This window comes from Myotis brandtii, unplaced genomic scaffold, assembly GCF_000412655.1.
Source record: "Myotis brandtii unplaced genomic scaffold, ASM41265v1 scaffold1496, whole genome shotgun sequence".
In the NCBI taxonomy this organism is placed as follows: domain Eukaryota; kingdom Metazoa; phylum Chordata; class Mammalia; order Chiroptera; family Vespertilionidae; genus Myotis; species Myotis brandtii.
The window spans coordinates 311,496-334,546 of record NW_005355398.1 but is presented as its reverse complement, the minus strand read 5'-3'; the positions used below and the strand labels follow the sequence as shown (position 1 = coordinate 334,546).

General features: G+C 51.7%; 1 protein-coding gene across 1 annotated transcript; it reads right to left on the bottom strand.

The window, feature by feature from the left end:
* Positions 1 to 1,595: 1,595 nt before the first annotated feature.
* Positions 1,596 to 23,050, bottom strand: KANK2 (KN motif and ankyrin repeat domains 2; the record flags this gene model as incomplete). Its single annotated transcript, XM_005861386.2, has 10 exons — positions 1,596 to 3,618; positions 5,882 to 5,971; positions 6,050 to 6,250; positions 7,952 to 8,094; positions 8,852 to 9,071; positions 9,570 to 9,657; positions 10,276 to 10,512; positions 11,443 to 11,545; positions 11,642 to 11,806; positions 22,321 to 23,050. Coding segments are annotated over 10 exons (2,031 nt in total), but the record flags the coding sequence as incomplete, so codon positions are not given.
* Between the last annotated feature and the right edge of the window lies 1 nt (position 23,051).

Genomic DNA, 23,051 nt, shown 5'->3' with positions numbered 1-23,051 from the left:
TTTTTTTTAAACAACTAGGGCCAATCTTTTTTTTTTTTTTTTTTAAATATATTTTTATTGATTTCAGAGAGGAAGGGAGAGGGAGAGAGAGATAGAAACATCAATGATGAAAGAGAATATTGGTCGGCTGCCTCCTGCATGCCCCACACTGGGGATTGAGCCCACAACCCGGGCATGTGCCCTTGACCGGAATAGAACCTGGGACCCTTCAGTCCGCAGGCTGACACTCCACCCACTGAGCCAAACCAGCCAGGGCAAGAGAAACAATTTTTTTAAAAAATGTTCCAAAGGCCCCTTCTTGGCTCACAAACCCCCCTGAAAAACTGACAAGCGCAGTGGACCTTCCCCTCAGAAATACACGACTCTGCATAAAATTCCTGGGACTTCCTAAAACCTCTGAAACCCACCCATTATCTCCTGGTTGAACAATCCAGAGGTAAAACAGAGGAAGTGCGAAGTCAGGAGAGCAACCATCAATCACCTTTGGACGGTCAGGGGTTGGGGGCAGCCCAGGCTGCTCCACTTCCTGTCCTGGTGCTGGTGATGCGAGGGTGTTCGGTTTGTGAAAAGCCAGGGAGCCATGTGCTTTGTGCATGACTTCGTCAGGTCCGATCAAATAATTGAATGGATACCCCCTCCCCTGGGAAGTGACCTTTAGGCCATTTCACAACCGACATTCCATTTGCTAAGACCCGCCCAGGAAAAGCCCGCCTAGAGCCCTTTAAGATCTCTGAAACCTTGTCCCTGGGTGCTGGTGCCTTTTGGGGGCTCAGCTCATCTGGGTTCCAGATGACCTAATACATGTATAATTCCTCACCACTTTGGCCTCGTGCGTTCCTCCTTCGGCAGCCCTAACAGACTTGTGCACAACATGTATGTATGTTGTATCTCAAAAAATGAAACAGCAAATCATTTTAGAAAAAAGGTTTGGTAGGAGATACTCCAAACTGTTGACACGGCAGGTGTTCACACTGCGTGGACCACGGCACCCTCCACTATGCCAAACATTTCTGTATTGTTTGAATGTTGCCTTTTACAATTGCTACGAGTTATTCTGTCACGAGGAAACACACTCTGTAAAGATTTTGTTTGAGGTCTTCACTGTGCGTCTGTTAGAACTTTTTGCCACAATGGCAATGTTTTCTACCTCTGGAGGCCAATATAATAGCCACCAGGCACAAGTTAATTATAACTAATTCATATTTAGATAGAAACAGCCATGTGTAGCTAGTGGCTACAGTATAGGACAGAGCATAAGGGAGTTTATTATAATAGTCTTGTCACTTTTCTGTAGCTTTGAACATTGTTCAAAATAAGTAAATTATAATTTTTTTAAATTGATTTCAGAGAGGAAGGGAGAGGGAGAGAGATAGAAACATCAATGATGAGAGGGAATCATTGATTGGCTGCCTCCTGCATGCCCCCTACTGGGGTAGGGGCCCGAAACCCAGGCATATGCCCTTGACTGGAATTGAACCTGCGACCCTTCAGTCCGCAGGCTGACGCTCTATCCACTGAGCCAAACCAGCTAGGGCAAAAAAGTATCTACTTTAAAACTTAAAGAGGCACACACCGAGACAACAATCAGACAGATATTGGCATTATCATAAAGTAGCTTTATTAAATTTCTTTACCGTCTAAAAAATGATTACAAAAAAGAATACTTCATTTAAGCATAATACTGTCTTTATGGACGTACCGTGGTTGGAAAGTTTAAGGTCATGAATACACGTGAGAAGAGAATGGGGACAAAGGCAGGACCCCCTGTAGCCTCCATGCCAAGCCAATGGGCACCAGGGGAGAGGGGAACAGGGACAAATATGGTGTCAGTGAGCTGCTTGTAGGAGCTTAAAATAAACGCACCCGCTGGCTCCGGGCCAGGACACACAGGCACACAACACGGTACCGCTGCTCAGAGCTGCAGCCTTCCATCAAATACCGTGGACATCCTCAAGCAGCTTTGTTTTTTTTCTCTCCAACTTACACACACACTCTCTCCCTCTCTCTCTCTCCCTCTCTCCGGGGTGCCTCCCTCCTTTGACCATGCAAGCAAGCTCTTTTGTCTTAGGTACAAAATAAAAAAGATTTTGATCCCTTCAAAATCAAAGCAAGCCAGACTCCATCAAGCCAAGAAACCCACTTCTGTAGGAGAGAAGCCAGCGTTCCGCTTTATTGAATGGACACGTGGGCACTCAGGGCCCACTCCCTCCTCCGTGGCCTGGCTCCGACCCTGGCAGTGGGGCTGCCAACTGGCCGGAAGGCAGGACACCTATTAGCCAGGGGTCTCACTCCCCTGCCACAGAGGCACTTTCGGAGGCTCGGAGCCTATCCCTTTTCTTTTTTTGGTTCACAGAAGGAAGGAAAAGGAAAGAAAACTCTGTTGAGGTCCTGGGAACAAAACAGGCCATTAAGGAAACTGTGAGTGTCTGGCGAGCCCCAGTCCAGCAGGCTCTGCTCCAGGCAGCTCCGGAAAGCCTGTAGGTTAAAAAAAAACACACAAAAAAAACCCCCAGCTGGCCCTTGTTTGGTTTTCGGCAAGGCCCTGCCTCTTTAAGTTTGCGCTGGGAGCCCTCTGGGGGCAGCCAATTTTTAATTGTGCACACATGGGGTTCCTGGAGCCGGCCCCAGGCGCTGCCAACACACACATGGCCTGTTTTCTTTCCTTTGAAGAGAGAAATTCTGGAGCCTGAGGAGGATCTGGACGGCCCGTAACCTGGGTTCGAAGCCCAGGGACTCAGCAGCCACTCTGGGAACAGGATTCATTTCCTGTGTCTCCAGGTCTGAAGGATTTTCTAGGAAAATTAATATTTGCTGGGGCCTCCACGTGGGGAGGGGCCGGAGGTCGGGGTAATTTTTTGATATGAACTGCTCACACCTCTTGGCTGCTGAGTCCTGAGGCTCCCCCCGACCTGAACGGGGTCGACGCTGGCAGAAAGCAGAAGAAAGGGCTAAATTTCCTACTCCAGGTGGCAGGGACAGAATCCGTTCTGTGAAGAGACCAAAATTCCCCCAAGAAAGCTGTCTGGGGGGAGTGGACAAAACACTATTACACACCAGACAATTAAATGTGGGGGGGCCAAGGGGAGTTAAGCCACTCCAGACGCCACCCGTGAGTAATAACACTCAAGACTAAAATGAAAATATGCATTTCCAGTGACTTTCAGATTTGGCAACAAGTAATATGATTCCCCCCTTCCCCGATGGTGATTCCAAAATACAATGCGTTTCCCTCTCGCCCTCCTCCATCCATCACTGCCAGTCGATTGTTCTGTGTTCTCCATAAACCCACGCCAGCATCAGCCACTGGCGCCAGTTCCTACGAGAACGTAGCTCCGGTCTGCACTGTGGCTGCTTTGAACTGGGGACGGGAAAAACCCGCGTTAAGCTGGAGTCCTGTCACTGCTGGGAAGCAGGAGAAACCCACTTGCCTGTGGGACTGAGGCCTTGGTGGGTTTGATGGGGTTGGCCAGGGAGGAGGCCGGGACCAGGAACAAGGGAGGAGGGACAGTTCGCTCTGGGGCTGACGGGCCTCAGAGGGGAGGCGCCTCTGGTCCCCCCTCATGGCTACTCTTCCGCGGAGGACGATGCAGGACTTTCGTCATCTGACATCGGGGCAAACTGAAACGAGAAGCACAATTCCTTGTTTGGCATCCTTGCCTCCGCGGCGCGGGCTCTGCTGGCCGGCCCAGCGGCTGCGGTGAGTGAACAAGAGGCTGGGATCCCTTGGCCTCGAGGAGGCCACGTGATGGGGGAGATGCCTCCAAGAAGCAAACAAATATACGCAGTGGAGGAGTCTCACCAGGGATGAGGGATGGAAGGGAATGACAGCGACAGCGGGTGGTCGGGGAGGGGCCGGCCAAGGGGGCAGAGCAGGCATTGCCGGCAGAAGAGAGAGCCAGTGCCCAGGCCCTGAGGCGGAGCAGGGGTCAGGCTGGTGAGGCTGGAGCTCAGGGAGCGACGGGGAGGGGGAGGGGTGGGTGGAGCTGATGGGCTTTAAGGATGACTTTGGCTTTTTCTCCAATGGAGGTAGGAGCCAGAGAGGGCTGAGTGCTGACTCAGGTGTCCGCACTGACCTCTGGCTGCTGTGGGGAGAGCAGAGTGAGGGGCAGTGAGGGTGGGGGAGGCAGAGGCTGTGGCAGTGGTCCCGGTGGACAGAGAGGATTGGGGTTCCTGCCTCGGAGTCCCTGGGGGCAGGAGCACAGATCAGACACTGAGCCATCTCCAGCCCCATCGCCCCATCTTCCAGTTGAGGAAACTGAGTCCAAAGCGGGTCCCCAGGGGATCCAGAGCATCACACTGAGGCCGGGTGGGTGCCCTGAAGCCAGGAAAGCTCGAAGCCTCAGGAGAACCTGGGAGCAACCTCCCCCTCTCGGACCTTTTGGGAACTGCCGGGGTTGACACCCACGATGCTACCCTTGAACCTGAACCCGGATACGCTTCGGGGCAGCTGGGGCCAGTGCAGGTGGGGGTGAGCGGGGGCGGGGGCAGTGAGGCTCCTGCCCAAGGTCTAGAGTCAGAAGGACCCCAGGGCCCCTGCCCCTTCCTGGCTGTGAGACCTTGAACCAAGGATGTAAGCATTCTAAGCCTCCACCTCCCCACCTGGAAAATAATAATAGAGTAGAAAATAATAGTAGTACTTTATGCAAACGAAGCAGGTTACTGTGGAAGGTTCAAGCAATCACACCTAGTATACTGTCTCCTCCACCACACGGAGAATCGCTGTGAGGCTTACGGGGACTGCCCTGTCTCCCCCATCAGACTAGAAGGGCTTTTTCCTCCACAGGCACCAGGACACAGCTGGTATCAGTATTATCCTCCTATTGTGCTTCTGGAAGAGTGTTTTGCTAGGCAAGCTTTTTAAAAAAAACACCTCAGGTTTCTGTGGTCCATAAGAGAAATGCTGGGTTAAACACAGTTAAATTGGGTTTCTTTACAGTGAGACTTCTCAAGGCCTCTGCACAAGGACACGCTCACAGTGAAACCCAAAGCCCCACGGTGGCCCACAGGCCCTGCGTGATCTGTGGCATCACCTCCCTGCCCTCATCTCTTCCCGCTGGGGCTCCTTGAAGCCCCTCACACACACAGGAAAGCCCCTGCCTCAGGCCTTCGCACTGTCTGTTCCTTCTGCCTGGAGAGCCACACACTTGCTCCCTCATTTCCTCAAGTGTTGGCTCAAGCGTCAGTTTCATGAAGGTCTCAAGTCGCTCCTCCGTCACTCACTGTCCCGCACATCCTGGTTTATATTTCTTCCCAGCACGTACCATCCCCTGGCTATGCTACACCAATTTGCTTTATTTTGTCTTTTATTAGAATGTCTGCTCTATGATGGGCAGAAACTTTTTTTCTGTTTTGTTCAGTGCTGGTTACCAGGGCCTAGATGAGGGCCAGAGACAGTCAGGGCTCTGTAAATATTTCTCAAATGAGTGAATGGTGATTAAGAACATGCATTTGGCCTGGCCGGTGTGGCTCAGTGGTTGAGCATTGACCTGTGAATCAGAAGGTCAGTTTAATTTCCAGTCAGGGCACATGTCTGAGTTGTGGGCTTGATCCCCTGTAGGGGTGATTCTCTCTCATCATTGATGTTTCTATCCTTCTCCCTTCCTCTCTGAAATCAATAAAAATATATTTTTAAATAATTTAAAGAGCATGCAGATAGGTCTGGGTTCAAATACCGAGATGTCGACCATGACCACGCAGTCTCAGCTCTCGGTGACTCATGGCCTCACGGGGCACCATGAAGGTTCAACAAGCAGATGACTACTAAGTCCCTGGCTCAGGACCCATACACCATCGGCTCTTCATAAACATCTGTCCCCTCCCAGGCCCCCGCCCTGCTCCCTGCACCCTCCTCCCGCAACATCCTGCTAGGGCTGAGACTCACCGAGCACTTGATGTTCATGCGGGAGTACAGCATGGATGCAATTTCACTCTGCCCTGCGTCCAGGGCCACCATCAAAGCCGTGCTCCCGTCCTGCAAAGCATGGCTGCTATGAGGACGCCTGGCACCGAGCTCCCACCCGCCCCGAGGGGCACCCGAGTGCTGACTCACGCGGTCAGTGAGCCCGATGTCACAGCTGGGCACAGCCAGCAGCAGTCCCGTGATCTCCTTGTGGCCGTGCTCGCAGGCGCACATGAGGGCCGTGGAGCCGTCATCGTCCTGCACATTGACGTCCGCCTCGCAGGCCAGCAGGGCTTTCACCACGTCCGCGCGCCCGTGGCTGACGGCCAGCATCAGGGCCGTCTGCCCTGCCTGCCCAGGACAAGCAAAGGCTGCTGCACCACGTCCTCCGAGGCACGGCCCCTGCTCCGGAACCTGTCGTGGCTCCCGAGTGACCCGCTGCTAACAGCGCCCCACTTGCTGGCCTCCTTCTGTATCTCAAACAGTCCTCCCCCCACGGGGCCTGGGCATGGCTGGTCCCTCCCCCTTCCTGTCTCACTCGCCCCTCAGGTCTCAGCTTAAATGTCTCCTCCTCAGGGAGATGCCACTCGTCTCCCCACCCCACACCCACCTAAAGCAGGCGCCTAACTCACAGGTGTAAACAGGTAACAATGTATGACGCTAAGATTTGTACACTTTTCTGTATGTCAGTTGAACCTTTATAAAAATTAAATCAGTGTTCACCAGCAGGTGAGCAATAAACAAACTGTGGTAAACCCATACTCCAGAACATTATTCAGTCTTAAAAAGGAACGAAGTACCACACCCTGCATCCTACACCAGGGACGGACCTTGAAAACATCATGTTCGGTGAAAGAAGCCGGACACTAAAGGGCACATGCTACACGACTCCGTTTGTATGAAATACCCACACAGGCAAATCCAGAGGCAGAAAGCAGACGGGGAGGGAGGAGGGGAGTGACTGCTAATGGGTGCAGGGTTTCCTTTAGGGGTGATGGGATGTTCGGGAAGTAGAGATAGTGATGGCTACACACACTGTAAATATACTCAATGCCACTGAACTGTGCACTTTAAAAGGGGAATGTGTGCATTTCACCTCAATTTAAAAAAGTAAACCAGCCCTGGCTGGTTTGGCTCAGTGCATAGAGCATCGACCTGCGGACTGAAGGGTCCCGGGTTCCATTCCGGTTAAGGGCAGATACCCCGGTTGTGGGCTTGATCTCCAGTAGGGGGCATGCAGGAGGCAGCCGATCAATGCTTCTCTCTCATCATTGATGTTTCTCTCTCTCCCCCTCCCCCTTCCTCTCTGAAACCAATAAAAAAGAGCAAGAGGTCTGCTCCTGCATGCACATCGCAGCGCCCTGCTCCTTCCCTTCAGGGCATCTGTGCTGTTCAGTCCCCTCCCCTGGCTGTCCCTCGGTGTCCTGGCTGCCCTGCTCCTCTGCCTGGACCCTGTCCACACCCCTGTGGCTTTCATAGTCTCCCGGCTTCTGCTCCCCAACATGCAGCTGAAGGGAGATTTCAAATCAGAAAGTGGGCCACACCCTGCCCTGACGGAACGCCTCTTGGCGCTCTGCAGCCCGAGTCCAAATCCCCTCCAAGCCACCGTGCTGCCTGAATGTGGGTGGCTCCTGCCCCCACTGGCCTGTGAGCTCCAGGAGTGTGGGGCCCGTGCCTGCTGGCCCACCCTCTGAGCCTCTGGCTTCCACCTGCTGCCCAATGCACTACCCAGCAGCATGCGGGACGGTGTCGGGTGAAGAAAGGCTGGGGACCCCCATGTCCTCGCCCGTCCCCACCCACTTCCCCCAGAAGGTGCTGCACCTGCCAGGGAAGGGCACAAGAATGCGGCTCTGGAGCCAGACCCCCTTGGTTCAAAGCCCCTCCTCTAGTTTGACCTTGAGAAAACGACTCTGCTTCTCTGAGCCTCAGTTTCCTTGCCTGTGGAGCAGGGACTCTCCCTGGGCATGAAACGAGGTCACGTTTGGGCTTGGCGCACAGCCAGGACTTGGTAACCAGGAAGGGCTGCCCAGGTCTGCAGTGCCCCGGGCCTACCTGGCTGGCTTTGGCGTTGACGTCTCCGAGCCGGAAGAGCTGCAGGAGCGTCTCGATGTCATCCTGGGTCTTGAGGGCGGCCAGGGCGGTGAGCATGATGGGGCTGTAGCCAGCCCGGTTCTGCTTGTCCACCTGGCAGACCCCTGGGGGAGGGGGCAGGAGGACAGGAGCCCTCAGACCCACTGATATCCGCAGGCCTCCCTCAAGGCCGGGGTAGAGGCCCTGAGGACCAGGCCAGTCTCTGCTATCAGACTGGAGCCTTGTTTCGCTCGACCATGAGCTCTGGGCATGGCCTCCTCCATCCGTCTCGGTGTGGCCGGATTCCTCCCTTTTCTCAGACTGAGGACCCCATTCTGCCCAGGGTGTTCGTCTCCAGTCCCACACCCTGAGGAGTGGCTCCTCTAAATGCAACCACGCCCTTTATGATTGAAGCCATCACACCCCTCCATCAGTCTGGGCCCCCCGACATTGGCACCACATTTAGGGCTGAGAGTATTGGTCTGAACATCAGTCTCCTTCAGACTGGCCTATGCCTCCTCCATCAGATTGGAGCCTTCATCAGACTAGGAGTCTGTGTCGTCCCCGTCGGACTAGGGCAAGGAAACCCTTTGCTGCTGAACTGGGAACCACATCTTCTCTCCAAGCCCCAGACTCAAAGCCATGTCCGTCCCTCAGACGAGGGTTCCGAGGTGTGACCTCCATTACACAGGGGTCCGTGTGGATGGGGGGAGGGCATGTGTTTTCCCGAAGACCATGGCTGCCCTTTCCAGAATACTGAGGCGACAGGTGGGCCTGCATCTCCCCCCCAGAGTGGGAGGGCAGCGTCTCCCCCACTAGACTAGGGGGGCCATGTCTCCCCAACCAGACCATCAAACCGGGGTGACAGCTGGCCAGGCTTACCGCTGTCCAGCAGCTGCCGCACAACCGGGAAGTTGGCGTGGGACACGGAGTAGTGCAGCGCGGTGTTGCCGTTGCTGTCGGCAATGTTGACCACATAGTCCAGCAGCCGCGAGGACATGGCCCGGAATGTGACCAGGTGGCGCCGCACGAGCTCCGGGTGGGCGTCGCTGCGGCAGGCCAGGCGCAGCCACTCCTGCAGCACCGTGGTGTAGGCCACTTTCTGCAGCCGGAGAGGAGAGGGGATGAGGGCGGGCGGCAGCCCACCGTCCCCAGGGCTAAGCCCCCGGAGGGAGTGTGGATGTCCCTGTCCTGAACCGGAGCCTTGAAAGGGGAGCACGGGCACCCCACCCAGATGAGCCCCTGGAGGAGTGTTGTCTCCCCTCCTGGACAAGGACCATAGAGGGAAGTGGAGACACTGCAATCCCAGGTCTGCCCCCAGGAAGTTGTGAGCATCTCCATCCGGGGTATGACCTTCAAGGCACGTGTGGAACCAGTGGAGGGAGATATGCCAGCCCCTCCCCTCAAGCTCCCGAAGGACCAGGAACCAAGGCTTTGCCAGCGGGTGATCATCCTCGGGCCCCTCCCCACCTCCCAGCCCCTCTCTAAGGCCCATGACTCAAGCACACTCCCCCTGAGGCTGGCACAGGGAGGCCCTGCGGACGAGGAGAAGCCAGGGGGCGCGGAAGGAGGGCCCTCCCAGTCCTGGGGGCCTGCGTACCAGTTCCCGCTCGGTGAGGGCGTTGGGGTTGTCCAGGTACTTTTCCAGGGCCAGGCAGGCTGAGATGAGGTCGGGGCTTAGCTCCATCCTGCGAGGGAAAGGGGGAGGGAGAGGGGGAGAGAGGAGGTTTATCCCAGCCCCTGGGTTTCCCTCACTTTCCACGTCCGGCTGGGCGGTCAGACAGAGCCCCAGTGCTCTCCACCATGGCACTCACCACTCCTGCCAGGGCCCACCTGACTGGTAGACCCTCAGACGCCCCCTTCACCAGGAACCCGTTTTATGTGATACCCCACAGGGCGTACATGGAGCACACACAGACTCCAGGAGAAAGTGGACACACAGGCTAGTTTTCTCTAAGTGGTCAGTGGCAGATGGAAAATCTTTTCCTAATGTCAGTCAGATTTTTCATCAAGGAATAAAACAAGATAAACAGGATGGACAAGTGGGGCAAAATGTCCCAAAAAGGTGGGTAGCTTAAGGACTTTACCTGCCCCCTAAATCCTAACCCAACAGCCAAACTGCCCCATCAGGCCCTTCCTCAAAGCCTCCAGATCTTCAAGACGCCCAGAAGGAGAAAAGGGCTTCTCTGCTCATTTAGACTAGGGTGTGCATGACTGATGGAATATTCACTCAAAGGGCTTGGATGGTGGGATTGGAGGTCACCCCACACACAACCCGGGCCCTGCCTCCCACCCAGAAAACTGACCGGATCTCCTCCACATTTGATCCTGAGGCCCCCTCAGCTGTGGGCACTCGCTGAGACTCCCGAGTTGGCTGGCACTCCTCCTGGTTGATCTTGGCCACGGCTGTCCCTGTGGGCCGGAGCGGGGGAGCCTCAGCCACACGCGGCACCCTCGCCTCAGGCTCCGGGGTCTCGTTCTCTGTGCTCTCATTGTCTGAGAAGTTCTCTGCTGTGCTGGAGTCCTCAGATGAGGACTCACACCTGGGGAAGAGGGGTGGGCAGGGAGGGAGAGATGCTGCAGATGGGACAGGGAGGTGGGGGAGGGTTGGGGCTCTGATTACTGGACCTCGGTTCCCCCATCTGTTAAACGAGGATGTCAGTATGGACATGCTGCAGATGGGACAGGGAGGTGGGGGAGGGTTGGGGCTCTGATTACTGGACCTCGGTTCCCCCATCTGTTAAATGAGGATGATGTCAGTATGGATCTAAGCTCACAGCACTTGGCACACAGTGAACCTCAACAGACACTAGCTGTGACTGGGATCGCGCTGGGGGCGGCCAGGGAGGGACACGCTGTTCCCTTCTACCCTTCGGTACCTCTCACACGCTTTGCTCCTGATTCAGACCCTTGCTCTATCTCGGATGGGTCCCTCATGATTCTTGCTTCCTCTGGACAAAGTCTAAGTTCCTGGTATTCGAGGTTTCAAACTGTCCCTGACCATCGCTCTGATGCCTCCCATCTCTCATGTCGCTCTGCTTCCTCTCACCTCTGGGCCTGGACCCAGGCTGTGCCCTCCGCCAGGAGAGCCCTCTCAGACCTCTCTTCGCTCTGCCAGCTCCTGCTGAGCTGCAGCACATGCGCCCGCCCTTCAGGGACGTTCCTGGGGCAGCGTGCCTCCCAAGACCCCACCCTGCCTGAGTGTCCCCCGCATTCCTGCTTCGGCCAGGCAGGGAGCTTACTCTGGCACCTTTCGCAGTCCAGTGGCTACGGCACGGGCTCTGGAGCCAGACACCAAGGCAGGCTCCTAGTCACCACGTGAGCTCCAGCCTCACTGTGCCTCAGTTTCCTCACCTGTCTATTGTGCTTTAGTTAAATGAGTGAATCAAAGTGAGGGGCTTAGGCCAGGTACTTGGCACATTCTTGGAACAAACAGGTGTGGAAGCTGGGGAGTGGGTGGGGGCTTCTCTCACCCGCCATTGACCCCCACAAACTGGAGGCTCCTCTGGTGGGTCGAGGGGTCTGCAGGCTCCTCTTTCCGCTTCATGATGGACCGTATGGCCGCCGGGGGCCCACCTGGGGGGAGGGCTGGTGTCACAAGGGTCTCCCACAGCCAGACCCCATGCCCAGGCCTCCAGCGTTCTGTCCGTCTGGGTGGCCACCCCCACTTGCCTGCACCTCCGGCCTCCTCTGATTCACATGGGGCTGCTTGCCTGGGGGGCTCCCTGGTGCTGGTGTTGCAGGTGGGCACCCGGCCTGTGTTCTTGGGCTGTGCCAAGGAGGCTGCGGCGGACCCTGGGGGCGATGAGGATGGCTCTGCAGAAGCCTGAGGAAGACCTGGACGGGCAGGAAAGAGGCACTCGCTGTGGGAAACAGCAAAGCACTAACAGCAGTAACACTGCCCCCCAGGGCAGGGGCTCTGAGGACTGACTCTTGCATCAACCCCCCGCAGCCGGTAGAAGGTGGATTATTGCGGGTGAGCAAACTGAGGCACCAGAGGGCTGCTCAGTGATGGGGCAGAAGAATCCAATTCCAGCCCTGATTGGCTGCCTGCCCCACACTGGGCAGGGACGGGAAGATCCTGTGACCACACGATGCTGGCTCATGACCCCTCTCCAATCTCCAACGACATATGAAGTGTTCTCTGGAAACGAGATTTGATCACAGCGGAGTATGATGGTCACTGAAGGAATCACGTCTTTGCAGGAGCAAGTATGTGACCTTGGGCAATCACGTAACCTCTCAGTGCCTCGGAGAATGGCATTCCTACCTCCTGGCAGCTGATGTGGACTGAAGACAGTAAGGCGAGATGAAGAGCCTAAACAATGTCTGCACTTGGGAGGGCTCAAGAAGCATCTGTTAACTCAAGAGAATCATAAGCTATATTTTGATAAAACTTCGTATTATGATTTTTAAAGTCTGTCCTTTCTTTTAAAAAAGATTTTTTGAATTATTTTTATGGATTTTTCTTTTTTTTTTAGAGAGAGAGGAAGAGAGAGGGAGAGAATCATGGATGCAAGAGAGAACATGGACCAGCTGCCTAAGGCATGCCCCCGACTGGGCATCAAGCCTGCAACCTGGGCATGTGCTTGACTAGGAATTGAACCTGCAACCTTTCTGTACACAACCAACTGAGCCACACCAGCCAGGACTTTGATTTCTTTTTTTTAATCCTCACCCGAAGATATTTTTCCATTGATACTTTTAGAGAGAGTGGAAGAGAAGGGGAAAGATAGAGAGAAATATCGATGTGAGAGAAACATCAATTGGTTGCCTCCTGCACGAGCACCAACCAGGGCCCGGGATGGGAAGGAGCCTGCAACCAAGGTACATGCCCTTGATCGGAATCGAACCCAGGACCCTTCTGTCCGCTGGTGGACGCTCTATCCACTAAGCCAAACCAGCTAGGGCTTTTTTTTTTTTTTTTTTTAATTATAACAAAAGTAGGATTGTGCTATAAATGGCATTTGTATCCGGCTTCCTTTTTGCCTTCTTTACTGAATTTTAAGCAGGCGTTACTTTAATAAAAAGAAAAAAGAAACAATTGAACTATTGGAAAATGACAATTAAAACCCCACCCAGGCAGAGTTTGAGTTTGGGAAGATAAAAACGTTTTGGAGGTGGGTGGTGGTGATGGTCGTACACCACCACTGAACTGGACACTTTAAAATTATTAAAATGAAAAATGTCATGTTATACGCATCGTATCACAATTGTTCAGAAAACCCACCTCGTTTGGCCTAAGGACAAAGCTGACTTTGTGGGCAGCAGGCCCGGAGGGTGCCCACTGCCCACTTGGAATGGAACGGACAGGAAGCGCCAGCCCCAGAGCACAGCTTGGAACGAGGAACAGAGGTTCAGTCACCACTGTGGTGTGTGTCCAAGTCTTGGAAAGGTTCACCCCCCCCAGGCCACGTGTGGCTTCCATGTCACCACTTCCTCAGGACGTCCCCTTCCTGCCACTGGCTCCACAGACCAATTCATTTTAATTCTCTTTAAAAAATGTATTTGTATTGATTTCAGAAAAGGAAGTAGAGGGAGAGAGAGATAGAAACGTCAATGATGAGAATCACTGATCAGCTGCCTTCTGCACGCCCCCCAACTGGGGATCGAGCCTGCAACCCGGGCATGTGCCCTAACCGGGAATCGAACTGCGACCTCCTAGCTCACAGGTCATAGCTCAACCGCTGAGACAGGCATTTTAATTCTCTTTAACAGTTAAAACTGTTTTGACATACACAGTGACTACTTCCTCAAGTCCTTGGGCAACATTCAACTTGAGTTGAGAACAGGGAGTAAATACTTGGGACAAGAACATAGAAAAGATGAGACACTTGGCCATGAGCACGCAGACAGCACTGCAGCCCAGGGCGTGGCTTGGGCCAGGCCAGTTCCGGAGCTGGTTTTTATGAGAATCTTCTTATTTTTTTTCAAAATTGATTTTAGAAGGAGAAAGGAAAAGAGAGGGAGGGAGAGAGGGAGAAGGGGGAGAGAGAGAGAAACAGTGATTTGTCGCTCCACTCCTTTATGCATTTCTTGGTTGATACTTGCATGTACCCTGATCGGAGATGGAACCTGCAACCTTGGTGTATTGGGATAACATTCTAGCTAACGAGCTACCTGGCCAGGGCTCCTGATTTTTTTTTAAACCCTGTCAATAAATTCACATAAAACAAAAACATTATGTGGCCACGTGAAATGTGTCAGGAGGCAGATGGCCAGCTTGCAATCTCCGTGTGTGCCCCAAACTCACACCCTTATTTAAACACCTGGGAGGGTCAAAAAGTCAGGTAAAGCAATATGCTGCTGAGTGAAATAAGCCAGGCACAAGAGGATAAACACTGTGTGAATCTACTTACAGGAGGTGCCTAGAGGAGTCAAATTCATAGACAAGAAGTAAATGGTGGGTGCCAAGGGCTGGTGGACGGGAGGTTAGTGTTGAATGGAGACTGAGTTCCAGTTGGGGAAGATGGAAAAATTCTGGGGATGGTTGGTGGTGATAGCTGCACAAAAAATATGACTGCCGCCCTGGCCGGTGTGGCTCAGTGGGTGGAGCACCGCCCGGTGCACCAAGAGGTCTCCGCTTCTCTTCCTGGTTAGGGCACACGCCAGGGCTGTGGGCTCCTTCCCCAGTGGGGGGTATGCGGAGGCAGCCAATCAATATTTCTCTCTCTCTCTCTTTCCCTCTCCATTCCTCTCTCTCTGGAATCAATAAAAACATTTTTTTAAAAATGTGACTGCTGAATACCGTAGTATATGGACACTTAAAAATGGTTGCCATGGTAAACTTTGTTATATATATTTCACCACAATTTTTCAAAAAATGGAAAAAAAAAAAATGGAGTAGCACCATGGCCCATTTGCCACAGGGAAAAGCAGGCCCTGCTTCCAAAAGCTTGGGTGGCTCCTTTCATGGGAGGAGGTCAAGGTCAGATACTGCAATGCTAAAATAACAACATAAAAATGGTATTTATTGCTGTTATTTCACTGGGGGGTGGGGCAAACTGATACCAAAATTTATATGGAAAAACTAAAGTCCATGACCAGCTAAGATGATTTTACAAAAATGGGCAGAGACGAAGAACCCAGCCTAGGAGAGAGTAAAACATATGCCAAAGCCAGAACGGTCCAAACAGTGGGGTTTTGTTACATGAAGAGATGGGCCAAGGGAACAGGAGAGAGAGAGCCCAGCACAGCCCCCTCTTGGGGAGCTGGGGTCGGACAGGGGGGCGGAGGGTGGGCTCTGTGGAGTGGTGCTGGGGAAGCAGCTTGCTCTGGACAGGAAAAAGTCTGGCTGGAACCCACCTCAGACCTGACACAGAAAGTAAACTCTGAAGGAATAATATGAAGGCCCAACTACAAAGCCACAGGAAGAAAATGTAGAATATTGGGGGGTCTCAGGAAGGGAAAAGATTCCTTTAAAAATTCCTCAGTGTCTAACCACTATGTGGTACACCTGAAACCAATATATTGAATGACAGCTGTAATTGAAAAAATAAAAAAACCTCAACCAATGAAACTTCAAATACAAAAAAAAAAAAAAAATTCCTCGTATGGCTCGCTTGGCTCAGTGATTAAAGCATTGGCTCTTGGACTGAAGGGTTGTTGGTTCGATTCCTGTCAAGGGCACGTACTTGGTTGCAGGCTCAGTCCCAGTTGGGCACCTGGGGGAGGCAACCAATTGATGTGTCTCTCTCACATTGATATTTCTCTCTGTCTCTCCCACACCCTTCCACTCTCTCTCTCTTAAAAAAAAAATTCTTCAAAGCACAAACTATATATGAAAATACAAGGTGATCTCATTTATATGTGGGATCTAAAAAAAACTGAACTCATAGATAAAGAGCAGGTTAGTAGTTGCCAGGGATGGGGGTGGGGAATGGGTGAAAGGGGTCAAAAGGTACAAACTTCCAGTTATAAGATAAATACATCTCGGGATGTAATGTAGAGCATGGTGACTGTAGCTCCTGCTACTGTATCGTATATTTGAAAGCTGCTGAGAGTAGATCTTAAACATTCTCATCACAAGAAAAAAACCTAACTCTCTAAGGTGATGATAGATGTTAACGAAATCTACTGTGGGAATCATTTCGTAATATATGCCTACATCAAATCATTCATGTACACCTAAAACAAATGCAATGTTATATGTCAAATACATCAATAATAATAATGGAAAAAAATTTAAAGACGATGGGTTTAACTATATCTGACATAAAGATTTCTATTGGATAAAAAACAAACAAACAAACAACCTCATAGTCAAAAGACTCATAGTCAGTTGAGAGAAGAATACAGACGGGGAAGATACTCGCAATGCCAAGAATGGGCAAGTGATCACCTTCCAGAACAAGTCGACAAGCTTTTTCTGTAAAGGGACAGACAGCAAACACTTGAGCTACGTGGGCCATGGTCTCAGTCGAAAATGGTGCAAATTTTGTAAATGAATAGGCGTGGCTATGTTTTTATAGTTTTGAATTTTATATAATTTTGCTCATGTCACAAAATGTTACACTTCTTTTCATATTGTTCAACCACTTAAAAACATAAAAACCATTCTTAGCTTGTGAGCCATAGAACAACAGCCCTGGCCAGTGTTCTCAGTGGTTAGAGCGTTGGCCCATGCATCAAGGAGTCATGGGTTCGATTCCCAGTCAAGGGCATGTATCTGGGTTGCAGGTTTAATCCCCAGCCCCGGTCGGGATGTATTTGAGAAATCTCACATAGATTTCTCTTTCTCTTTCTCTCTCTCCCTCCCTCCCTCCCTTTCACTTTCTCTGAAAATCAATGGAAAAAAATATCTTGGATGAGAATTAACAAAAAAATTAAAATAATAAAAATAAAAAACAGGCAGCGGGCTGGATTTGGTTCACCAACCCCTATCCTGGGATGTGCCCCCCCCCCCCGCTTTATTAAGGTATATTATATACAAAAAATGTATTTTTTGTATATATATTTTTAAATTCTCTACAATTTTGGACATTCCAAAACTATCCAAAGAAAAATGGACAAAAGCTACAAATAAGTGGTCTAAGGAGGAATCTTATTAAACATACTAGAGGCCCGGCGCGAGAAATCGCACGAGACCCACCGCACCGTGAGACCCATCAATGCACCTCCTGGTGACCTGTCGTTTGGTTGTTAAATTTAAGGCCATGGCTTTTTTTTTTTAATATATTTTATTGATTTTTTACAGAGAGGAAGGGAGAGAGATAGAGAGTTAGAAACATCGATGAGAGAGAAACATCGATCAGCTGCCTCCTGCACATCTCCCACCGGGGATGTGCCCGCAACCCAGGCACATGCCCCCGACCAGAATCGAACCTGGGACCCCTCAGTCAGCAGGCCGACGCTCTGTCCACTGAGCCAAACCGGTTCCGGCTAAGGCCATGGCTTTTTATAATATAGATATGGTGATGCCCAACCTCATCAGAAATCAAAGAAATGCAAATTAGAACAAGGAGATACCACTTTGCACCAGCACCAGATGGACAAAACATTAGAAAGACATATAAGACTCAAGCATGGCTGCTGGGAGTGTGACCAGGGACAACTTTTCCAGGGAGGGCCAGGCAGGACTTCTGACACTGGGCACCTCCTGTGGCCAGTGACTTTCCTGAAGGGCACCGGTGAGGAGGGTCCCAGCACTGTTCATGGCAGTCAGGAGCTGGAAGTAACCCAGGTGCCTACCAAGGGGAGATTGGATAAGAAAAATGTAGCACATACTAGGGCATTAAAAGTGACAAACTGGATTTATATCGGTATGGAGAGTTCAAAAACAGTGTGTACAGAAGAAAAATTAAGAAAAGAATGAGATTTTTTTCCCTCTAAAGCACAATACCATTTTAGGAAATTAACACACACAGGGCATATTTTTCAAGGACACTCACATATCTAAATAACTCTGGAAGGTGGATTGCCAGGAATGATATTAAGTGGGCTGAGGGGTGAGAATTGATGGAGGGTGTGTGAATGGCATAGGGCAGAGATTGGCCAACTCTAGCTCGAGGGCAGTTTTTACATTTTTAAATGGTTGGAAAAACAATTAAAAGAAGGATTCCATTTGGGACACATGGAAATTATATGAAACTGACATTTTGGTGTTGACACACAAAGTTTTCTTGGCACACAGCCATGCTCGTTTATTAATACTTATTTTGTTTACGTCTGCTTTCATGCTACAAAGGCAAAATTGAGGCAACAAATTAATAAACATGTATACAGTAAAAATATACATTTTTTCCCAGCCCGAGTGGCTCAGTTGGTTGAGCTTCATCCTGTGCACTGAGGGGTTGCTGGTTCAATTCCCAGTCAGGGCACATATCTGGGTTGTGGGTTCGACCCCCAGTTGGGGCACATATGGAAGGCAACTAATCAATGTCCTCTCTTCTCTCTCTCTCTCTCTCTCTCTCTCTCTCCCTTCTTCGGGTAAGGATTAAAAGAAATAATAAAATTTAAAAAAAATACACTTTTGCCCTGCCTGAGCAGTTCAGTTGGTTAGAGTGTCGTTCTGATATGCCAAGATTGCAGGTTCGTTCCCCCATCAGGGCACATACAAGAATCAACCAATGAATGCATATATAAGTGGAACAAGAAATCAATGTTCTCCCTCCCTCTCAAATCAATAAAAATAAAGAATGTCCAAAATTGTAGAGAATTTAAAAATATATATACAATATATACATTTTTTGTATATAATATACCTTAATAAAGCTGGGGGGGGGGAAACAGAGTAGAATGGAGTTATTGCAACATAGATCATATGGCCCACAAAGCTGAAAATATTTACTGACTCTCATCATTGAGGCTGGAAAAGAAGGTGAAAAAAGAGGAAAGTAAAATAGCAGTGTGGTTACCATGGGCAGAAGAAATTTCATTAACTCAGGTTTGGGCCCCTTAAGTCCACAAGAAATTGTTAAAAATGTAAATTACTCGCCAACCCAGTGCTGGAAAGGAGTGAGCCCAAGAGGGCGTAAAGCAATTTGGTGACAGACAACAAGATCCTCAAAACGCCCTTTTAGAAACCTGCCCTGAAAAAACAGACCAGAGGATATGAAGGGTCCCGAGGAAGGACGCTGGCGTGGTACCCTTGAGAGTAAAGAATGATGTGGCTGCTCAAAACCAAAAAGGCGCCTCCCACAAATTCTTAATAACATCAGAACATGTCCCCGGGTTATCGTTCTATCAGAGAGATTATAAATCCTGGCTTCAAGGGCTGTGGGCAAATTCGCTAACCTGCCTGTGCCTCAGTTTCCTCATCTATAACATGGGGGTTAGAAACACCCCACCTTATATAGGTGCTGGGGATTTGAATGAATTAAAATATGAAAAGGGAGTCAAATAATGCCTTGGTCTACAGTACGGGCTGCCTAAATGCTTTTAAAAGTAAAATGAAGAGAAACAACAAATTCCAAGCTCCATGTTCCAGACTTGAAAAATACATATTATTTTCTGTGTTAAAAAATTCAGAAGGAGCCCTAGCCAGTCTGGCTCAGTGGGAAGAGCGTTGGCCTGCAGACTGAAGGGTCCCAGGTTTGATTCTGGCCAAGGGCACATGCCTAGGTTCCTGTTTTGGTCCCCACTGTGGGGCTTGCAGGAGGCAGCCAATCAATGATTCGCTCTCATCATTGATGTTTCTATCTCTCTTCCTTTCTGAAATCAATAAAAAAAATATTTAAAAAATTCAGAAGGAAAGAAGCAGAAGTGTCAAAAGCAGCTGCGTTTCAGCGGTGGTAGGTTTATGGGAGTTTTATTTTGTGTTCTAGATTTTCCTGTACTTCCCAAAGCTCCCACAAAGAATATGAATTACTCTCATAGAAATATGTCTCAAACAAGAGCAGAGAAAATTTCAAAGTCTTGGAGAGATCCCAGATATGCATGTGTCCGGCTGCCCCCTCTTCCACTGATCTCTGTGGTGCCTTTCCTAGATTGGGGGACAGGACTTTGGGGTTCTCCAGGCTTTCCAGCCCGAGGGGAAGACTGCCCTTCAATTGTAGTGAGCAAATTCTACTGGGTGGAGAGGTTGGGCTCCTTCTTGCCTCTTCCTCCAGGGAGCCCTCCCTGACCTATGCATCTAGCTGACCTACCTAAGCGAATACATAGTCCAAATACTTGTCAAGTCCTCCTAGTATTATATCTCATTTTACTTCCTATATTGCTCCTCCCCAGTCTACAAACCCAGGAGGACCTACCCCTGATGCTCAGGCTATCCTGTACCCTGCTTCTCTAGCCTCAGCCTATTCTAGTTTGTCTAATACCTTGGATGCACCTATACCCCTCCTCACCTCAAGGCCTTTCCCCCTGCTGAGCCCCCCTCCCAGAACACTCTTCTTCCCACTTCTTTGCCATCTGACTGCTTCTTTCCTTTCACATCTTGGTTCAGAGCCAACAGCTAACCCTTGAGCACCCACTATGTGTCTGGTGCCACACTGAACACGTAACTCGAATTGATGCATTTAAGCCTCATATTGATCTGGTGACATCGGGCTGTCAAGACCCCCAATTTGCAAATGAGACACAGAGAAGTTAAATAAATTGCTCAAGGGCGCAGAGCTAGGGAGCAGGGAAGCCCGGGCCACCACCCCATCAAACACGTATCTGCCTCAAACACGGATTCTCTGAAATAATTCCTCACTTATTTATTGCGGCCTCCTATTTGTTTATCGCAGGGGCTTTTGTCTATCTTGTGCACTGCTGTGTCCCCAGTGGCTAGAAAAGTTTGGTACATAACAGGCACTCTATAAATATTTGCTGAATGAGCAGACAGTGAAATGAATTAGCACATTGGGCCTGGCTGCAGCAAGAGGGAGTTAGGTGAGACACAAGGAAGAACTGTTGGGGAGGACATCACTGTCTGTGTGTCCCGACGGCAGGAGGTCCCATGACTGCCCTGGGAGGCATGTCTGGAATGGAGGTTGCCTCTCAGAGGTCCTGAGGTTGGACAGGCGGGGCCCCTGGCTAGAGGCCAGCGTCGCAGGGCTGGGTGTTTGGAATAGATACAGAACAGAGGGGTGGTGCCCGGAGCTGGCCAGAAACAACATGGAAAAGCAAGAAAACACAGCTGCGTCCCCACCCTCCAGCTGTGCCCTCGGGTCCCACCACGAGGCTCTGGGCACCTTAGATTTGAGGTTGGCATGAGAACCTGGGTCTCCCCTCTGAGCCCTGCCGCAGGTTCAGGCTAACTTCGGTTCAGATCCTGGTTCGGCCACTTCCTGGCTGTGTGACTCGGGGCAAGTGCAGCTTCCCCCCAAGCCCGTTTCCCCAACTATAAATAGAGTTGACCTGAAAATCATCAGCAGACACAGAAACAAGCACCGATGAAGTACTTACTGTGCGCGCTAATTCACAAGCATCCTAGGGGGGGGACCGTTATTATGCCGCTTCACAGGTAGGGAAGCCGAGGCCCAGAGAGAAGCTGCGCACTCAGAGACACACAGCAAGTGGACTTTCAACCCAGGCTGCCTGGCTGCACCGCCCTGCCTCCAGCCCCTCTGTGGGTGAAACACTTAGCACAGCACCCAGCTCCAGGCTGGGGTCTGATAAAGAGCAGCTGCTGCCATTATTATGAATCATCCTGGCAGCTTCTCCCGGGGGCCTCAGGGCAGCAGTGGTAGGCAGCTGCCATTCTGCACAACCCACATCCCCTTTCTTGGCATGAAGACTCAGCACTTCCTTCAGGGAGCGCCCCTCAGGACTTGGCCACAGCAGGACCTGGGTGGGGCTCCTCTACCCCCAAAGGGCTAGGCAGTGAGGGTCAGCGATGAGCTCAGCGTTGGGCATGTGACCCGAGCCGGCAATGAGTGCCACCGCTGGGATTTTTATTGGCAATGTTTGGACCGAGGGGCTCCCTTTCCACTGAGCGGCAAGCACAGAGGCGCAGAGCGGCGGGGTCACCTTTGCTGGCCTGAGAGAGAAGCCTCAAGGGTGCACAGAGGAAGGGAAAGAAAGAAAGATTCAAGAGCACCAGGATCCAGCCATGCCTGAAGTTATCGCTAAGTTACATTCCCTTGTCATGGCTTGAACTGGTCTGAGATTGCTTCCTGCCACCGACTGAATAAACAGGGAGCAAACCAACAGTCTTGGGGAGACCCTCTGACAAGTACGTTCTGTCTTCTGCACACGTCCAGTGTACGAGACACGAGGACATACAGTTGACAGACACGCAGTTGTTCAGCATGATCCCTACACACTGAGTTGGTGGCATAATCTTGTCCCCTTTTTGCAGAGAGAGAAACAGAGGCTCCAAGATGGGGATGACCTGGATGGTGGAAGGCCGGGGCTGGGGCTGGACCCTACTGTTCAGATGAAGCAAGAGGGGCCCTCCACTGCCCTCCCTGCCCAGCGTGGCTCACCTGCTGCCCCGTTGCAGCTTTGCTCTGTGATGCTGATCTTCTTCACCAAGTGGACGTTGCCAGTGGAGGCAGCGGGCGAGGAGAACACTGCCTCCACCACTTCATGGCTTCGGAACACGGGGTGGCTCTCGGTTCCTCCAGATGCCACCAGGGCCCGCAGCCCTGCCCCATAGGGCTCCAGGCTCTGGGCCCGCTGTGCAGGGGCCCCAGCGGCCGTGCTGGCTGCCACCTCCACCTCCCGAGGTCCCTCTACCACTCGGATGGTGTCCACGCGAACTGGGCTGTCTGGCGGTGGCCAGGCCTGGGGCTGGGGCTCGGGCTGGGGGCCAGCCTGTCGGGCCTGAGCTGCCTGCAGCTCCTGAAGCGCTTTCTTGAGCTGGGTCTCCAGCACTGCGACCTTGGCGGCCAGGGCCACCTCCCCATCAGGCACGCCCAAGTCCCGCTCCCGGACCCAGGTGCCCACGCTCCGGGTCTCCAGTGGTACCGGATCCTCGGGAGCCTCGGGGAGATCCAGGCAGAGCTCGCTGCGGCCCCGGGCCCCCGAAGGGTGGCCCAAGAATTTCTGGCTCTTGAGCTGCACCGTGAGCTGCCGCTTCTCTTCCTGCAGCACCGACAGCTTCACCTGCAGCACGGGGATCAGCTTCACCTGCTCCTCCAGCTGCCGCAGCTTCCGCAGGGCCCCCGCCATCTGCTCCCGAACGTGGGCCAGGTGCCCGGGGCTGGGGGGCACT